Source organism: Plectropomus leopardus, chromosome 2, assembly GCF_008729295.1.
Source record: "Plectropomus leopardus isolate mb chromosome 2, YSFRI_Pleo_2.0, whole genome shotgun sequence".
NCBI lineage: Eukaryota > Metazoa > Chordata > Actinopteri > Perciformes > Serranidae > Plectropomus > Plectropomus leopardus.
In genome coordinates, this window is record NC_056464.1 from 19,819,965 (window position 1) to 19,839,917 (window position 19,953).

The 19,953-nt window shown below is 39.3% G+C and overlaps 2 protein-coding genes across 3 annotated transcripts; one reads left to right on the forward strand and one right to left on the reverse strand.

The window, feature by feature from the left end:
• Nucleotides 1–1,538: 1,538 nt before the first annotated feature.
• LOC121956097 (RNA-binding protein 5-like) lies at nt 1,539–13,448 on the reverse strand. Of its 2 annotated transcripts, none has more exons than XM_042504211.1 (25): nt 13,381–13,448; nt 12,339–12,381; nt 11,882–12,050; nt 11,621–11,767; nt 10,432–10,501; nt 9,987–10,060; nt 9,127–9,210; nt 7,903–7,963; nt 7,691–7,759; nt 7,436–7,596; nt 7,235–7,332; nt 6,800–6,887; nt 5,742–5,810; nt 5,583–5,655; nt 5,388–5,491; nt 5,132–5,261; nt 4,947–5,038; nt 4,660–4,842; nt 4,420–4,569; nt 3,436–3,510; nt 3,160–3,339; nt 2,528–2,602; nt 2,342–2,442; nt 2,120–2,249; nt 1,539–1,946 (listed from the first exon to the last, which is right to left on the reverse strand). In XM_042504211.1, the coding sequence occupies exons 2-25, from the start codon at nt 12,353–12,355 to the stop codon at nt 1,821–1,823; spliced, it is 2,526 nt and encodes an 841-aa protein (XP_042360145.1). In that variant the 5' UTR covers nt 12,356–12,381; nt 13,381–13,448; the 3' UTR covers nt 1,539–1,820. The 2 variants fall into 2 exon arrangements, with proteins under 2 accessions (XP_042360145.1, XP_042360135.1); XM_042504201.1 differs by having other exon boundaries at nt 7,691–7,762.
• A 1,827-nt stretch (nt 13,449–15,275) lies between these two features.
• On the forward strand, nt 15,276–18,999 carry emc3 (ER membrane protein complex subunit 3). The gene is made up of 9 exons (XM_042496122.1): nt 15,276–15,517; nt 15,893–16,064; nt 16,178–16,235; nt 16,375–16,468; nt 17,095–17,199; nt 17,328–17,409; nt 17,532–17,611; nt 18,012–18,094; nt 18,178–18,999. The coding sequence occupies exons 2-9, from the start codon at nt 15,910–15,912 to the stop codon at nt 18,304–18,306; spliced, it is 786 nt and encodes a 261-aa protein (XP_042352056.1). The 5' UTR covers nt 15,276–15,517; nt 15,893–15,909; the 3' UTR covers nt 18,307–18,999.
• The last annotated feature ends 954 nt before the right edge of the window (nt 19,000–19,953 follow it).

Consider the following 19,953-nt stretch of genomic DNA (forward strand, 5'->3'; position numbering starts at 1 on the left):
ATGACTTTAAATTTGCCTACACAAGCTCTATCCACAGTAAAGTGGTTGACATTACAGAATTAAAGAATTAGAAACACAGTCGTAAAGGTGGCAGGAGCTACTACTCTGTAACTTTGTACGGCTTCACACTGCAGTTCAGCCTCTATCCCCAGTTCTTCCAGGAATTACAGAGAGACAGAATGACCCCAAACAAGCAAAGATCCTGTGAGGCATCTTCAAAATCCCTGGCATTCACACTGAAGCTAGAGCGAGTGAAACATGTCAGCCATTAAGCCTCAGGAGAGAGGATATGAAGGCAGCCAGCAGAGGGTCTGCCAGAAATAATAGAGTGTCTGGTGGTGACTGAGAGATGAGGATTGGAAACAGCTTTTGTAAAGTGAACCTTTACAATATTAAATTAGTATTTCTACACACAACACGAGCATGTACAGCAGTTTGACTCTAACGATTGTGGATGTATTTAATGAAACTAAGAGGTCAGTAAAGCCTCACATGCAGTAGACTATTTTCTTTCATCACAACTACGCATATACTTAGGGAACACAGTTTACAGCAAAACCATAGTTGAGGCTGAAGCTGTCTAAAGCATACAAAACATTGTTTTTAATATGACCGCTTAAATTCAAGGTTCCATACTATTTCAGGTTTATATTAGTATTTTGGGTTTCTGCTACATTTATTTTTTTTTTCATATTTTCATGTTCAAAAAATATTTTCCCCACTTTTTTGGCACTTTGAATTTAAGTCCCCCTTCCGAAAAAGCTGAATGTGATTTGACTGATCAGTGTTTCAGATCCGAGTTGTGCTTTAACACTTTATGTCACATTCCCACATTAGTGGCCGAGGCTACCACACAAGGTGCCACCCGCTACTCCGTTAAGCGTTCATACCCATTTCCCCAAAGATGCTTTGACATGTGGACTGGAGGAGCCGTGGATTGAACCACCGATCTTTCCATATGTGACCGACCCATTTTACCTCCTAAGCCACCGCTGTCCTTTCTACCTTTATGACCATTTCACTGAAATTGCGATACTATGCAATAGCCTGGGTCCATGTTCACTTTCTGACAGCTGATGTCATTAACATACACTGCAAACAAATTCCAACAGTAAAAATACAAATGGTACCCATTTATATTGTTTATATTGTCAAGTTCAAAATGGTCTTCATAGTATAGTTGTGACATCACAACCTCTCCGAAGTCCTTATGGCTCATTTGAAGGCGTTTTCTTAACACGGACTGTGTGCATTTCTCTGTGGATAGAGCGTTTTGATACTTTCACAGTATCGATATATTACCTTTATGTGCTTTACATTTTTAAAAAATTGACCTTTTACAATATGAGACCTTTAAGTCCCCACTCCCAAGACTATATATCCATGTCATGAAAGAAACATACTCAACCTGCAGATCAACATCAACATGGAACTCAGTGGTGCCATTTAATAAAAGAAGAGGTCTGTTTTCTATTATGATATTTTTCTTATAACAAGATGCTTTTTTGTAAAGCAAGAAAATACTTTGCAGATAACTATTGTAGAGCACAAAGGTCAGGTTTAATTGTCACATTGATTCTTCAGAGTTTCACAGAAAGAAGACCTCAGCGGGTCCACATAATTTTATATACAAACACTATACAACATTTACAGATTCATTCAACTGAAAACATATTTTGGTGACAAAATATCTAGCTCTATAAAACAAAACTATAATTTATATACATAGAGAAGATAGAAATTACAGTTTGAGTCTGTGCAGTTTCCTTTTCACAGTCATTTGGCCACACCATTAATATTTCCCATTTCAATCTGATTACTCACTCTATCTCAGTGAAGCGTGCGAACATGGCTTTACGAACTGCATCCTTGTAGGTGTCGGATGCCGAGAGTTCATACGAGCTCCCTTTAATACCCAAGCCTGTGCCCTTGGTCCTTAATGAAGCCTGTGGGGAGAAGACGGTTATTAGAGGAGACAGATTGGATGCAGGTAGTCCTCAGGTAAGAGTGCTAATTGCTTTGTGAGTGAAAAAGAACTCACTGACATGCATATTCCATCTGTTAGGAGCTAAGAGATGAGAGTATTATTATGAGGAAAAAAAATTGTTAGCCTTCTTACAGAGATGGGAGCGGTGATGCCCTGCTGGTGGCGCCCCAGACCTTTGCCTTCCTTCCAGCCCATCGCTTGCAACATTTTGTTCCCAATGTTATCGCTTGTAAGGCCGTCTTTGGTAGGCTGCTCATAGCTTCTATTTATGGGGAATGACAGGAGATGTTAGGTATTAAATTTCACAGATGCAGTGAGAGTTCATTCCACATTTCATTTCATTCTTACACTCACACTGTAGGTGTTGGCGGTTGATAGAATTTCTTCTTTGGTGCAGGAGGTTCGGGAACACCGTACTTCTCCCTTCTCTCTGCAGCTCTGTCTCTGTATTTCAGCTGTTGAAATGACCATAAAACACATTGATCAATGTGTCCTTATTGACAAAAAAAAGCTGATAGAGAAAATTCTTGAGCAAAATACCTCAGTTTCTTTCCTCTCCAGCTCCTCCAGCTCAGCTTCCGTGAGTTTCGATCTTCTCTGAATTTCCAAGTTTTGCTTAAACATTTTAAAACAACTTTAATTCCCATTGTTTATCATAGTGTACTGTAAATGCATTAAAATGCCAAAAAAGACAGAACAAAAATGGCTTATTCAGACTGAAGTCAAAATTTCGTGTAAACTCCCTTTACACATAGAACCTCTTAAACTCTATTTTGAAGTTTTCTTAAATAATCTTCTAGTGTACCAGGAGATTAATATTGTAAATCTCATACTGTCTTTCCAAGAGAATTCAAAACATGCTAAGTGGAAAAGGAGGCCAATTTTAGCCTGTTTAAATTCAGACATATTTGCAATTTAAATACAGCGCAAATATTTGTGTGCTGATTATACTTTAGTAAAGAGAATTAATATGTATGATCATTATAACCTTGCTGAAATAATAAAGTTAAAGGTGGCCAAAGACTTTTGCACACAATGTATGTTCAAGACAGTATATAATCAATATTGTCCTCTGTGCTTTATATTGAAGCTTGATATGTTAAACAGATGGCAGCGCTGAGAATATTCGGAGCTTCGTGCAGACTGAGCGCCCGCTGTGTCACCATCCTCACCTTGTGAAGGTCGGAGAGCTGCTGGTGACGCAGCAGAGCGTCCTTGGTGGGGAACTGCCGTCGACACAGCAGGCAAACCATCTTCTTCCAATCTGTAATTTTTTCGTCCTCATCCGCTGCTCTATCTGAGCCACCCTCCTCTGGATCACTGTCTCCATTGTAAGCAGCAACCAGGCTGCTCTGCAATATGAGAATAGAAAAAGGGTTAAATGTAATGAGATTTGTTTTAATTAATAATTGTAGAGTGGGGAAAAAAAGGCAAAGACACAAACTAACCTTTGCCGAAGTGTCCTGCTCTGTGATCTTGGTTTGTTCGTTCATGAAAGATGGCATCTCAAAGCCTCCCATTTGCTAAAAAGGGAAACAAGAAACAATACAAATAAGCTATATGATCATATGACTGTCTACAACACAAATGACAATCTCTCATCTTATGTTAATTATGAATAAAAAAGCCACTGGTTTGGGGTTTAAAATCCCCTCACACATGCACTGGAGACCTGAAATTGTTTTTTTTTTTTTGTTTTTTTTAATTAAGTTTTATAATGAAGTATATGAGAACGCAAATGTCTGAATCAGTTAGACTGGACATTAAATTGACTTTATCCTGCTAGCTCCCTAGTACAAAGTCTGTGTAATGTGCAACTGAGCTCATGTGTGAATAGAGTGGACAATTGTCCAGAAAAAATCACAGCGAGCAAGAGGGTATGTGGATCTCGTGTGAAACCAGAAGAAAACAAATATCAGAGGACGAAAAAGAAGCATCATCTATACAAAAAAAAGTCTATGAAAAATATCTAACTGGAGGGATACAGACAGTTGGGAACATCTGTCAGTAAGGGACGATGCCAAAATCAGCAGGCAAACACCACGAGATTCTGCGGTTTATGACCAAGTTACAGACAGGCTACGTGACTGTGGTGTAATCCGTGTCATGTCCTGCCTCCTGCACTCTCTAACCAGCCGCCACCCCTCGCCTAAACCAAAGGGAGCATTTCCTGTAGGTGAAAATGCTTCTAACACAAACAAAGAGAAACTCTGGACATTGTCTGGAGATCATTTGAGAAAATATCAGTCGGCTAATATCAGTCATACAAACTCAAGATCAAAACGGCAAAAAACAAAAAAATTAATTAGAGGGTTTAGTTCTCATTCACACGTACAAAAAATTACAGTATGAATCTGAATTAATGAACCTTCCCAGTTAATTAATTGATCTCAAGCAAAACACACTTAGGCCTAGTGGAGACGACTAAATACCTTTTTCTCAAAGAGGGAGAAACCTGCATCGGCTGCTGCAGACTCTCTTCTCTCTTCCTCCCTGGACGCTCCGCTGCCTTGGAAACTGCTCTTAAAACTTTCTTTTTGCTTATTTAAGGTTTTTGCCCAGCGCTCCATGTCCTTTGCAATCTGCAATCAAATCAACAGCCATTACATATATCATTTGAATGACAAGTTAAGAGCCATACATTAAAAAAATAAAAATAAAGCAGCATTTACCTGCTGTGCAGACTTGCTTTTGGGCTTGTCCTTTTTCTCTTTGGGCTCTTTACTGTTTGTGGTTGAGGAACTGTTAGCTGACACTTGTTCTGTGCTCGTGTCTGATTCAGTCGGTGCAGGGATGTATGCCTCCTTCTCACTGTCCCAGTACAGGTACTGCTGGGTCTCCGAGTTGTAGTAGTACTATTCATTACAAGCAGAGGAAAGACTTTATAATCTCTTTTGGATAAAATAAATGACATACAAATGCAGTGTTCGGCAGTATATTACAGTAACGGGATACATACTTGGCTGCTGGGATCATAGTACAGGCCAGTCTGTGGATCATAATAGTAACCTGAAGACTCATCATACTGGTATGTGGAGGTATCAGGGGCAGCTACAGATACAATGAAAAAAAAACATGCCTCACTAATTACACAAAATGAATTTTAGGTTGATGCAGGGGGCCAAAGTAGCCAACTAATCTCACCTGTAGTTTTAGAAGTTGGGGCAGCACAGACAGCAGCTGCAACTGTAGAAGCTGCCTGTGTTACCAGTGGTGCAGCGCTAACACTAGCAATCTGTTGTGCTGCATCAACGGGCCTCACTAACTGATGTGACTGCAAATGAGGGGGGAAAAAATCATTAGTTACTTTTGCAGCCATCATGAAACGCGTGATAAGTGGTAAATTAGAAATCAGTAGTTGTGTTTAAGTACATAGAAGCCGTGTTAATACACCATCTACCTGTATGGCCGGCTGGCTGATAATAACAGGTTGGTAAACCTGAGCCGTCTGGGATATGACCACAGCTGTGGCTGCTGGGATCAATGTCTTCATTCCTGGAGCAGCTAAAGATTGATAGTAATGATAGATTAGCAGACCCAGCCATAGTGTCAAAATCTGTCAGAATTTCTCTGATGGATCCACCTCTCTTATTACCTCCGAGTAATCCATCTCCAATGACAGGAGCCAATGCTTCAGGCTGCTGCTGCCACACTTGATAACTTTGTCCCTGCATCACAGGGAAGAAACGTTACGTCAATCACTGGCCTGTCTTGTTAAAGTTACTTTCGAAATCAAAGTAAACTGTAAACGGACCTGTGTTTGCTGTGCATAGCCCTCTGGTAGAGCTACATAGTCAGAGGTGGCACCTGAACCTTGCTGTAACTACAAGAAAATACAGGAGACAAGAGCAAAGTCAGCAACAACAGACAAGAACCCTAATTTAAACTTTAGTAAGACATCAAATTAAAATTGGCATATTTAAGGTTTAATAGTTCTGATTTTGTTTAAGTGGGGTTGTATTGGGTACTTATCCATAGTCATTGTACGTCCTACATTAAATGGCAGTCGGCAACCCCCAAGTTTGAAAAAGCAGGCTGGAGCATCGACACAGATGCTAAGCAATGCACTGCTGTGGATGGGGGCAGCAGCAAAACATATTCAGACAATTAAAAGGGGAACTGAAGCTGTTATCTAGGCTCTGCACCGGACTCCACAACAAAAAGAGTCATTTTTAAAAATAAATAAAGTCTGCACACAAGAAAATGCTCCCATCAACGCTTATTAAATTACTAGTAAATTATTATTAACTATTCCACACGTGTGAAGTTTTGGGCCACAGCCCGTCTTTAGACGTGAGAGTGCAGAGACACACCCCATAAATAACATGAACAGGTCACCTGACAGGTCATGAAGATCCAATACAATAAAAGTGTCATGAGACAAAACAAAGACATTAATGGTGCAAACACATGAGGTCACTTGCAGTGAAACCCTTTTGTTTTGTTATGTTTTTTTCATGAGTGTTTGCACCATTAAGGTCTTTGTCCTCTGATATTGATTTTTTTTTGGAGGTTAAAACACATTTTGCTGCAGCTGCCATCCACCGCAGTACATTGCAGAACTATCTCATTCAACATCAGAACTATCCGTTTAAGCGCCAATTTAATTAAAAATTAATCAAATGTTGTTTTCTCCGTAGGCTTAGCATAACAGCAAACATTTTTCATTACAGGAAGTTAACCGATTTATCCTTAGTCTTCTTTTTCCTTTTAAAAGGTATCATCTCGGCAAGGATGCCTGATTAAAAATTTTAAATGCAACAAATTCAAACGATTTAGAAATACAAAACAGCACAACTTAAACCCTGATACCTGGCTGGATGACCACTGAGCGGCAGCGATGGCTGTGCTGGCAACAGAGAGAGCACTGGCTCTGATCCCATCAGGCTGCGCTGAGTCTCTGGAAAAAGGACACAGTGTGATCAGTTAAGCCTTAATTGTAGCACAGGCAGGGTGAAAATTTGTTCTTTGTTTGCGTTAACCACGTTTGCATTTAAGGATCAAACCTGCCTGCAGGACCAAATCAGCACTCTCCCACAAAATGTGATTAGGAATTTTTAGAATAAGTGAACACGTTTTCATCTCATTTTTACCACAACAGAAGTGAATAAGAAGAAATCTTAACAGTGTGTGGTAAAAATTCCCACATGGTGCAGTTTACACAGCGCGGCTTTCAAAAGAGCTTATATGTGCTATATTCTATTGCTGGAGAGCTGATTCAAACAGTATGTGTGTGTGATGACTCACTTCCTAGCGCTCTTGGCATAATCCACACCAATTGTTTTTCCATCCAGTTTCAGAGGCGGCTGAAGGCTCTGAAGAATGGTGAGCAGCTGAGAAGCCTCCTGTGCAGGAAGTGAAAATGCAAGATTGTCAAAGGCGTGAACACCCCCACAGAAACATACGCACTTATATCATGACAACATATTGATTACAGACATAACATACCAAGGGAGATGAGAGCTGAACAAAGGCAAAGCCTCTATTCTGTCCTGTTTGCTTGTCTTTGATGAGGCGGATGTTGCCCGCTGACAGGTTTGCATAGGGGGCCAATATGTTCAAAATCCCATCAACAGTAGAAAGAGGGGCAATATTTCTCAAAATTATTGCTGTAAATAAAAAAAAACATGAATACGTGTTAAATATGTTTACAGGAGCACCCGACTATTTAATTATGTGGTATAAAAAAAAAATTACACTCACTGTCTCCATTGTAATCTCCTGCCTGTTGAGACTCAGTATTTAAACCACTAAGTCCTGGTGACTCTCCATCTACTGTCAGCAGTTACAAAGCAGAGTGACACATAGGCTACCATTAATTAGTGCAAGCCACTTAAACAGTGCAGGACACAGTGAAAGGTACTTACAAAGAAGAACAAACACAATACATTTGGTTCGTTTAAGTGACAACTCACCAACTTTGGCTGCTCCACACCTGAAACACTTCAGCCTCTTCCGGAAATTGTAGAGCCCACACTGCGATGAAACAAAGACAGTGTTGTAGTCTTTTTGTTTTAAGAGAAAGAGAAATATTCTGGGATCACAGTGTAGCACCTAAAGCACACATGCAAAAGACTTATTTACAAATTAGTGCTTAACACCGTCATACAAGCGAAACCGTGACAGTGGGGTTGTATGATGATAGTTATTGTCTTCCTACATTAGATGGCAGTTGGAATGCCCCAAGTTTTGAGAAAGGAGCTGTGAAGCCATGTACCACTGTGGATGGCGGGCAGTAACAAAACATATTTTAGCCACCAAAAAAGTCAATATCAGTCCGAGTGTACGCTATATATATATGGGATATTTACACTGTTTACCTTGCCGTTAGACAGTCCCATCCGATGGGGAACTTGAGCCATTATATAACCATCTGTGCTCTCTTCAGAGCCACCAAACTTCTTTAACAGTCTGTAATTTTACCTCACAGATCACAGGAGTTGCTGATTTACTTGTCTTTATCAGCTGGGTCGTTTTTGATGTTGTGTGACTTGAGTGAATCCCAACTATCCCTAAAACAACAAAGTCAAACAATAACACAAACCAACCAACTGATCGAGGCAGCGGCGGACCAGCAGCTCCTATGAGGTAAAAATGACTGGTTTTGTCAAAAGGAGTTTGGTGGCTTCGAAGAGAGCATACATGGATATAACGGCTTCAGTCAAACATCAAAAATGGCTGTCTGATGGCAAGGTAAAGCAGCTAAAATATTCTGAAAATAACGCAGGGGCCTTCATTTTTTTGGTGGTTAAAATGCATTTCTCTGCAACCCATGTCCAAAGCAGTACATTGCTTAGCTTCCGTGTCAGTACTTCTGCCAGCTTCTCCAAACTGGGAGCAAACCAGCCGCACTCTACTGTAAGTCATACACTGACTATGGATAAGTACCTCATTTAAGCCCTCTTTAAAATAAATGAATAAACTATCCCTTTAATGTCTTTTATAAAGATTTTCTTTTTTTTTCTTTTATACTAACTCTAGTTTTTACTCAGTGTATGACCCAGGTATGTTGTTTTACTCGTGTTTTACTCCTCATCACCCCAACCTTTCCTTATCTTCCGACAGAACTGTGCAATGTGCCCTGTATCTGTGCAAAAGGCAAAGAAAGGTTACTTAAACTAGTCACAAATTCCACTCACTGCATTGCAAAGCCAGTTTTCAAACTTCTGTCTCCTGTTGCTGTAGTGCACCGCAATGTTCTTCCCCTGGATGACCAGCTTGTTCTGCGAAGCCAAAAAGTTAACAGTTATTTCATATTCCCACGAGAAGAGTGAGAGCAGCAGCTGGAGCGGGAAAGAGCGGCTAGGCTTACACTCTTAGCTGCTTGGGTAGAGTGTCTCAGGGAGTAAAAGGGGAACAGAGGTAGAGAGTGAAGTTCAGAGAGAAAGCTGCAGGTCTGTGTGTGAGGGAATGAGTTCTCAAAAAAGAAAGAAAAAAAAAGATCTAAGTGTTTGGGATCGGAGTGCTGCCAGCTCGTCCATGTCTCACTCCACTCTTCGGATTTTTAATGGAGATGAGAAAATATCCAAGTGACTGAGCTGGAGCAGGATGTGCTATGGAACCACTCGATGGTCAGTTCACTCTGTGAACACCAAGTATACTCCTTTCTTAAGGAGAGGCAAAAGGCTAACTGAGCTTATGGTCTTAAATATTCTCTCGCAGAGCATTTTGGTGAATATTTGAAACAGAACAGACAAAAGCTTTCACTGCATTTCCAAAAGAAAAAACCCTTTAAACATCAACATCAAGCAGTTGAGACTATTCCATCTGTACAGCTGCTGCACTAAATCAATCAGCTAAGAGTGTGATATCAAAAATGTTTACCTCTGATATCACAGTTTTGAGTGACCAAATACATTCCTGAAACTAAATACTGACAGTGTCTTAGCTTTGTATACTGCAAATATGCACAACTCTCAATGATCAGTCACTCATGTATCGGTTCACTGGGGCTCTAATCTCCAAGAATAAATCTAAACTTGGTGATTGTTGAGGCAACCTGATTGGTCTCCATCCACCGGGTAGAATCTTGCAAGTGATAAAACTCCACGAAGGCGAAACCTCGGCTTATACCTAGAGACAGCATTCAAATATAGACGGGAGGCGTGTTAGTTAGAATGCTTTGGTGCAACATTCAAACTCACAATGGGCTTTGTACAGTCCAGTTCAAATCAAACACGGAGGTGGGAGGGGTGCTTACAAGGTCAAGGGGGTGGTGGCAGATTTTGTTTACCATAACATGTAATGTCTGTACAGAAATGGGAGGGGACAGTACATTCAATTACCTCCTTACCTGACAATATCATCAAGACCAGACTATGTGACACAAATAATCTTCTGACAGTTGTAACATGTGGCTTTTTTCAGGGATTGGAATAAAAAAAGAGGCAAAGCGGGCTTGTGAGACAGAATGTGGAGGTGATTGTGAGACATTTGACACTCACCTGTCCTTTTCTTCATCAAGCGTATATCCACAGGCTGGGGCCCCTGCAGCTGCTCGAGCGCTGAGCGGATCTGGAGAAATTAGACAGAGGGTCAGATTTATCTGTTCTTTTTCCACTGTCTTATGTTGCTTTTACAGCATTTTGCAATCACAGACTGCGTAATAAAGGTGGACGACATGATAGCTCCACAAAAAGTGAAGCAAAAACATCTTGATCGCCTCCCAGTGGCTGGCTGGAGTCATAAACCACGCCTCCTCTATGGTAACAGATAGGTCACACTAAACATCAAATACATTTTTCCTAATGATGTTTTGTCATTTCAGGTTGTTCTGATGTACATTCAGGTATTCATTTTTCTGGTGCATTTGGTTTTTATCAGTTATTTAATGATAGAAAATTGGGGTTTGACGTCATGATTGACAGCTGTGTGTGCCAATGTCTGCGCTCCTGATCAGTGATGCTAAGCATGTCTGGTCGAAAAAGGTGTATGGGCAGGAATTTGAGGCTGTGGATATTGTTGCAGGTTCTGGCTCCAAATGACATCACCAGCACAAAATGGCAGCATATCCAGGATATTTTGGCTTCATTTTTGTTTAGTGTGCATACGCAGACATCTTTATACAGCCTTTATTCCCCATCAGTTTCACTAACATACAGCTAACACTTTTATCAAACTTTACGACATGGCTCCATTTTTAGAAATAATCAGCTGCTTTTTTTCCTTACAAACTTAGTCAGAAATCAGCTGAAAATACAACTTACAAATACAACTGCACAAACTTCCTGCACAAACCGCCAAAACTTGTGGTAAAGCCAGACCAGTACGGCCAAAAACTCCCACAATCAGCTGCTTGATGACGGATAAATTGTCGTGCCAGCCCAAATGTTAAACAGATTAGTGCAGAAGCCGCCTCATGAGTTTTACAATTTAAATTTATTTGCATCCACAAAGGATCTCAGATGAGAATTCATAACTTTACACCCATCCCGGTTCAGTGAACAGACTTAAGCTTTGCTCTAAAAGCTGACAGCCTGCACCCCTCTGCCTCTGACGTCGTCACACTCTTTACAAGGTTTCGCTGTTACTTCTGAAAAATGAACCAAAAGGCGGCAGCTCTACCCTGTCTCTCTCTGTGCAGCTTAACCCTTAAAAAGCATCAGGGAGACTCAGTGAGACTTGTTTGCTTACATCATCCTCAGTGACATGAAGAGAGAGACCCCTCAGCATAATAGTCTTGCTCTCCTCCTCCTGCTCCATTTTGTAGTCCTGGTCTGGGTAATCCCCATCATATTCGTCATCGGATCTATCACTACTGCGTCGCTTCCGGCCCCTCTGCTGCAAACAAACCAGAGCAAATACTGCTATTATTATTCCATTTTTATGACAGTTCTGTTTCTGTTACAGGTGTGAAAGAAACATGAGCTTACAAAGGCATTTCGGCTCACTCACCTCTGGACTGTCTCTGTCTCTGCGCTCGTCGAAGCGCTCTCTGTGTCTATCATCATCCCATCGTCGATCATAATCCCTCTCCACATCTCTGCTCCGTCTTTCATGCCATTCTGGATCATCTCTCCTCCCATCAGGACCATATCTTCCACTACGTTCACCCCGACTAAGCCTGAAATACAAAATGGGTGTCACTATAAAAAATACTGAATATGTGACTTATTTTTTTTATTATGTTAGATTTTATTTGTCTATTCACACAATTCTCAAATATTATCATCTTAAATGTAGCTTCTGCTTATCCCTGGCTTTACACACCACACATATGCAATTAAGGGGAGTTGCACAGAGTCAGCCATAATATGATGCAACTGGAGCAACGGCACCTCGGCAGTGCCCAGGAGGTGAACTGGCACCCGTCAAGCATCCAGTCGACTGCTCTGCATTATGTTCATCTTACCTTTTATCAGCTCCCATGGTTTAATATAGAGGATCAAGGAACTCTGTAGAAAAATCAAAGAGTTTTCAACCATGAAATCACTATCAAAAATATCTTCAGCTGCTGTTAAACATCAGGAAAAACCTCAGAGATTGAAAGGTTAACTCTTTAAAAGCTGGAGCATAATCGCTTTTCTGGTGCTGCTTTACAACTCCGTTTAAATCATTTAAAGCTTTGAACCTACAGCAAATCAGTGCAATTTCTCACAAAAACATAAAAAAGCCACAAGTAACTTGGTAAGAAATGTCCATGAATTGCAAGAAATTTGGAGATTTATAAAGTCGTTTTTAAAATGCTAGGGAAAAATGTCTAGGAAATAAATCTACTGACAAACTATATTATAATTATCTTAATTACATATTTAAATTACATTACAGAATTATTATACACTTTCAAGCATTTCCTTGTTTGTCTGTTGTAACTTTCCTGTTCTCTGTATTTTTTAGTTACGTCTTTTATTTATTTATTATTTACTAATTTTCAGGTAATTGTATTGTAATTTTTACTTTTTCTTGCCAAAAAAACCCCACTCATTTGCTCTGTCATTGTTCATTTCCTTCCATGTTTTTGAAAGAAACAAAGCCAATTTGCTAAAGATTATGACCTGTGCCTTTATTTGCTTTGAAATTATTCAGCTATAAAGCAGATTTGTCATGAATACTCTTCAATAAAAAATTACACTAAAGCAGTGGATGTTATTACAAAATGTTAAAATTTCTAGAACATCGTTACATTCCGATGTGACTGGTCTACTAATCGTTAAACGATCAGATCAGTCTGGTTTTTTTTTTTTTAATTAAAATGTGTTTAATTATCCAGCGACAACCTGCTGAGATAAGCGGCCCTGCGCTAACACAGCAGCAGCCGGGCCGGTTTAGCTGTGTGCGAGTAGCGTTAGCTTACACGTTTAATGCCGTATGAATTATCTAGCGTCGCCCAAAATATCTCATATTACATCAGTCGAAACGACAAATATAAACCAGAGCTCTTTCGTGCTACATACCGTATAAAAGCGCAGACTGCTGATGATGTTTTTTTATCTGGTTCTTCCGGTCAGCAGGACCGTCTTCTTCTCTGTTTCATAAGTGAGAACAAACACAATCACTGCGCAACACCGCCACCCACTGACACATGCATCTGCACTGCATCCCCGTGAAATTAGAAATTACCAAAACATCAGATTAAAACATGTGTTTAATATTCGACTGTGCAGAAATATATAAATAATATATAGCAGTGGATAAACAGCAACCGTTTGAATTGCCTATAACAGGGGTGGCAGGGACCCCTTAGATGAAAGAGAGATGGAGCAAGGACTCCCTACTATGCTACATATATGGCATAAAATTAAGTTAAACTTTTCAAGCAGAGAGCCATGTTAGCCTCAGGTTACAGTCTTGCCCATTATCTGCTTTTCAGTTAGGTGAGAGAGGAAAATCTACTTCCACAAAAATAAGTTATTAATACATGGACTTTGTGTTAATTTGTATTTTGACATATACTTAAAAATAAAAAAAAACTTTCAAAAATTGCTTGTTTTAGTATGACATAATCCTTTTATCTTCTGCAATTTTTATTGTATAGTTGCAATTAGGATTACTGTTCTCCTTGTTTACATGCCTCATCACCATCTGTAATTCCTAAATATCTATTAATGAAACTTAATGGAAAAAAAATTGAATTCTACACAACACTAGCGATGACTTTAAATTAAATTGTAAAGCTGTCACTTTACTCAAAATTTAGGAGCAAGGTACTAGGTGTAACCTACAACATGTCACTAATACTAACTGTATTTTTCAGTGGTGGAAAGTAACTAAGTTGATTTACTCAAGTACTGTGCTATTTCAGGTACTTGCACTTTTCCATCTTCTCCTTCCTTATACTTACAATTCAGAGGAAAGTATTACATTTTTACACCACTGTATTAATTTAATACATTTAATAATAACCGTCACTTTGTGGGTTTGTTATAAATTATAATGGATTATAATCGGTTAAGATAAGACTTTTCTTGATCCTGTAAATTTGTTAAGTTAGCCAGCAGTATAATACATAATCCAAATTATCCCCACCTTTACCAGCTGTACACATTAATACACCAATAATAGCTGGCTATCCAATGATAAAAATATTATAATTCTGAAATGGGCCATTCTGTAGGATAATGAGCACTAGAGTTTGGCAATATAAAGATATTATATTGTGTTGTGATATGAGACTATATATCGTCCTAGATATTGAATATTGTCATATTGGGATATGGAATAAAGTGAGTTTTGTCCTGATTATAAAGGTTGCATTACTGTAAAGTAATGTACTTTTCTCAACTTATCAGACAGGTCAATTTGTTTTAGTACTTACATTTACCCACTTGGTCATTATATAGACATTACTAATGATTAATGATTAAAAATTGAATTGTTTTAATATTTTTTTCAAAGTACCAGCAATCATTCCTACAACATTGTCACATCAAAGAGGGAATCTGGGAAACAAAACATTGTAATGTTCGATTCAGTCTCCCAGTTTTCGCATTAATAAGTGCTTTTGAGAAGATTTTAAGAAATCAAGATATATATCATGTATTGAGATAGAGCCCTTAAAATAATAAATATAATAAAATAAAATAAATAATTTTCAGCCCTAATGAATACTTTTGATTCTCAATTAGCCCATTTTTCATGCCAGTAGCTACCTTTGTTAAACACAGGACTTTAATTAATTGTAGAAGAGTAATTCTACACTGTAATACTGCATGCGTATTTCTTACACCACTGGTACAGTTCGCCTTAACACAAAGAGACCTCAGGCTGTCTCAATGAGGACATCACTGGCAGGGGGACACTGGCTGGCCCGAGCGGACACTTCCCTCCATCATCGCGGGGTGGCGCTGCAGTCCCGCTGAGATGCGGATGACCTGCAGAAGCAGAAATCTGCTCTCATCCCTGAAGTCAACACCGCAGCGCGATGGCCACGGCAGTGGATGCGAATTTATAAATATTGTTGAATTTATTAAACTACCTCACAGTGCGTGTGATTTGCGTCTCCCGCAGCTGTGAAAACAGTCCAGGTGGTCTCCGCTGCGTTAGGACGACTCGCCTGCTCCCACCAACTGTGACCCGGGCATCAGGAAGAAGGTAGCCCCGCTGGCTAACATTAGCCAATCACTAGCGTCAGCTGTTAATCGGTGGTAGCTTCATACATTAATGCTGCTGTTTTATTAAAAACCACACCGTTGCTACTTGTGAAGGGTAGTTTAGAGCTTCATAGCTACCATAAATGTTTCCTTAATCACACTTGCTAGCTAACGTTAGCTAACGGGGCTGACAGCTCAACCCTCGGTGGTAGCATTATATAGCTACATCTTCATTGTTAATCTGGCGATTTGTGACCAAAAAAATAAAGCCTCTCAATAGTTGGAGCAGGGTTTCAGACAGCCAAAAGTTGTGCTAAACTTGCCTGTTATTTCCTGAAAGTATGTGACGCTCGTCTCGCTGTCTCTGATTGTCTAGTTAAGCTACCAGGCTGTATGGCTGAGCCGGAGCTGCTGCTCGACTCCAACATCCGACTTTGGGTGGTGTTACCCATCGTCTTCATCACCTTTCTCGTCGGGGTGATTCGGCATTATGTATCCATTCTTCTTCAAAGTGACAAGAAGTTGACGTTAGAGCAGGTTTCTGACAGGTAACTATTCTTCAGTTGTCAGGTGGATCACATTAAAACCGCAAAACAACAACAAATACCTCCCAATTGAAATTCGTCTCGATTAATATAAGTTGTTCCATCTCCAAATCCAGCCAGGTTCTTATTCGGAGCAGGATCCTCAGAGAAAATGGAAAATACATTCCCAAACAGGTAATTTCATCATCTGTCTCCAACTCATGTACAAGTTATTGCCTTTAAAATACACGCTCAACACCAAAACACCTGTCTTTGCATTTATTCTTCATAACTACAGTGTGCAATCTGACTGAAAATCTCTTGTTTGTTACAGTCTTTTTTGATGAGGAAGTTCTACTTCAATAATCAAGAAGATGGATTTTTTAAGAAGACCAAAAGAAAGGTTGTTCCACCTTCTCCAATGACAGGTAATCCTTTTAAGTATTTACCAATAAACAGGACATGATGACACAATCAGGTGTGTTATGACCCACCATGACCCTTTATACAAGAGCCTAGTTAAAGGTCCAGCATGTAGGATTAAGGGGGATATATTGGTAAAAATTGCAGATAACATTCAAAGCTATTTTATTTGTGAATAATCAATTGAATTTAAGAATAATTGTGTTTTTGTTGTATTAGAAAGAGCCTTATATATCTACATATGGAGCAGGTTCTCATCCACAGAGTCTGTCATGTTGTTTCTACAGTAGCCCAGAACGGACAAACCAAACACTGGCTCTAGATAGAGCTATTTACGTTTTTGCATCGGGCATTATAGTTCTCAAACACATTTGGCACACAGGTGAAGTGTCAGCTGGTTGCAATCTGCAACCTCCCTGGTAAATGCTACTAATCAAACTCACTAGACCCTTAAATGAAAAATGTTTGTCAGTACTGCTTATGGGTGTATTGTGCTTAATGCCTGTATTTGTCAAAAAATAGTTATTGTGACACATTTATATATATATATGTAGCAACAACAACAAAAAATCAATCCATTGCAAGACTATCAGTGAGTGCATTTTATTGTACCTTTTGTATGGTTTCACAGATCCCAGCATGCTGACAGACATGATGAAAGGAAATGTCACCAATGTGCTTCCCATGATCCTCATCGGAGGCTGGATCAACTGGACCTTTTCAGGATTTGTAACAAGTAATAATTTGTGGTGCAGAAAGTGACGTGGACAAAAAAAAGTCTTCATTCTTTCATGCTACCAGAAAAGATATTTGTTTTACATGGAAATCCTACATTGAGTTGTGTCTGTGCTCTATTTTTCACAGCTAAGGTTCCCTTCCCTCTCACACTACGCTTCAAGCCCATGCTGCAGCAAGGAATAGAGCTGCTTTCACTGGATGCTTCCTGGTAAACTCATAAAACAAGATCTGGAGAGAAGTGCTGTCTTAGTCAACATGTCTGACATTGTATAAACTAGCATGTGACCTTGTTGTTATTTGTTCTTTTCGTTGTGTGTGTTTATCTTTTAGGGTGAGCTCAGCCTCATGGTATTTCCTGAACGTGTTTGGACTACGAAGCATGTACTCGTTAATTCTAGGACAAGATAATGGTAATTTTAGGATGATTTCAAGTGTTTTGTTATGGCAGTTTGTAGTTTTAGCGACAACATGAATATGTTTTAGCAACTGAAGGTTTAACAGTAATATTAATTTTGTCATGTTAACTCTTAATAATATTCAGTTGAGCTTCAGTTCTTCATGATAACAAAGACATTGTCATAGTCATTATGCTATTAGCAGGAATATAAAGATGAAAAAAATATTTAATTGTAGATTTAAGCCACACATGCATCCTGCCTACCGATATTTATATACAATTCAAGTCAGCCATATAATCTGAGTAAATCATGCAACTATAAATGTTGTAACACCTTATCTTTGCAGAAACAGCTTTGTATTCAGATGATTATTTTCCATTCCCAGATGATGATTGTTTTGGCTGTCCCACAGGTGCAGACCAGTCGAGGATCATGCAGGAGCAGATGAGCGGTGCCGCCATGGCCATGCCTGCAGATACAAATAAAGCTTTCAAGGTACACAGTGTAGTTTCAGTATAGTTAGTTAATGAGGGAGGGCTTTGCTCAGTTGTTCATGTGATGTCTGTCCCTGTTTTCAGGCTGAGTGGGAGGCGCTGGAACTGACCGATCACCAGTGGGCACTGGAGAGTGTAGAGGAGGATCTGATGAGCAGAGAGCTGGACTTTGATGGCATGTTTAGCAAGGAGCTGCCGAGTGGCATCTTCTGATGGCCTGCTCACTTATACTTGGAGCCTTCAATTTGAATTTTGACCATTGCAGGGATTTGTTTTTTGGTTAAAGCCACAGAGATGGGACAAATCCCTTCATGTTATGCAAAGTTTACATTCACTTATGTGTGGTCCTTGTCTTTTCACATGTATTTACCTTTCCATTACTGTCCATAGAATATCTGAAATGACTTACACTGGTTTTGCTGCTGTATCATGCATATTTGAAAGCATTGCTTTATTTCACCTTTTGAGACAATGATGTTTGGGAGAAACGAAGTAGCTTTTTGCTTATTGGAGTGCATCATTAGCTTGCAGCTGTAGTTATGCCATCGTAAAGCCATTAGGTGATAGAATGTGAACTACCTAGTGCTTATTTTTTCTTATGTCATGCATAACACAATTTTCATATGCTTCATGTTCAAACACTAGGACACACCCATTTTCCATTTTTGAATGATGTTTATTTAATAATAACAATCTTTAATGACTCCTTTTGTTACTGCATAGATAGATCAGCTGTTCTCCGTCAGCTGCCGCAATTTGGAAGTACTTAGACCCAGAACTGATTAGTTGTTGGCTGAGAATGTTTGTGTGATTGAAATATTGTGTTTTTTTTGAGGTATGTAGATGGTTTATTTTGTAATGTAACTCCCCTGTGTTTTGTACAGAATAAAGCCTGTTTTGACAAGATACCTGTTTTTTTCTTTGTTGCAATTCATCCCAACACATAAAAAAGACATTAAAGGGTAACTGCCATTTTTAACCCTTCCCCTATTTTCCCATGGTTTTGTGTCTAAGTTGCTGATGTGAATGTTATATTTTGAAAATGGTCAAGTAGAGAGAGAGGGCTACAGCTTGCAATATAACTAGGCGGGGCAATTGTGCATCATCATTGTACGTCCATTAAAAGTGGTAATTATTTTACCACAGTCAGGCTCAGATTGTTACTGTAAGTGTTAGAGGTGTGTCTAAGTCTCGCTCAAAAAGAAATTTTGTAATGATGTGACACATACAGGAAGAAAACGCTGTAAATGTGTCATTGAGAATCTTTTAGATGACACTAAGCTGTTTTCTGTACTGCAGCACAGCACACTTTTCCCTCTCACTAACATTTGCAACATTGTCTTACTGCAATAAGTTAAGACTTGTGAGATTTCAGAGGAAGACAACTCCTAGACCTAGACTTTAGACATTTAGTCCACTTAACAAACAGACTGTATTTAGCAAAAGGTGAAGAGAAACTTAAGACACTTAAATTAACAATCTGAACCTGACTGTGACAAAAATGAAACAACTTTAAGGCATGTACAGTGATTTTGCAAGAGAGGCCCACCTGATTACAGTACTGGCGCTGCACGGCAGGCTGGCTGCAGCCCTCTCTCCTAAATACAGGACCAAATTCAAGAATTATTGTTTTCACAAGTCATTTACAAACAAAATCACGATAAAATAGAGTTCAGGTTGGAAAATGCCAAATTTACCCTTTCACATGCAACATGAGTAATCTGAGTAATATGTCTGCTATATAACAGGTTATCAGTTTGCTAAGGTGAAGTTGGTGATGCAGTGGTGAAAGAAGTACTCAGATCCTTTTCTTGAGTAAAATTACTGATATCATCCTGTGAAAGTACTTTGTTACAAGTA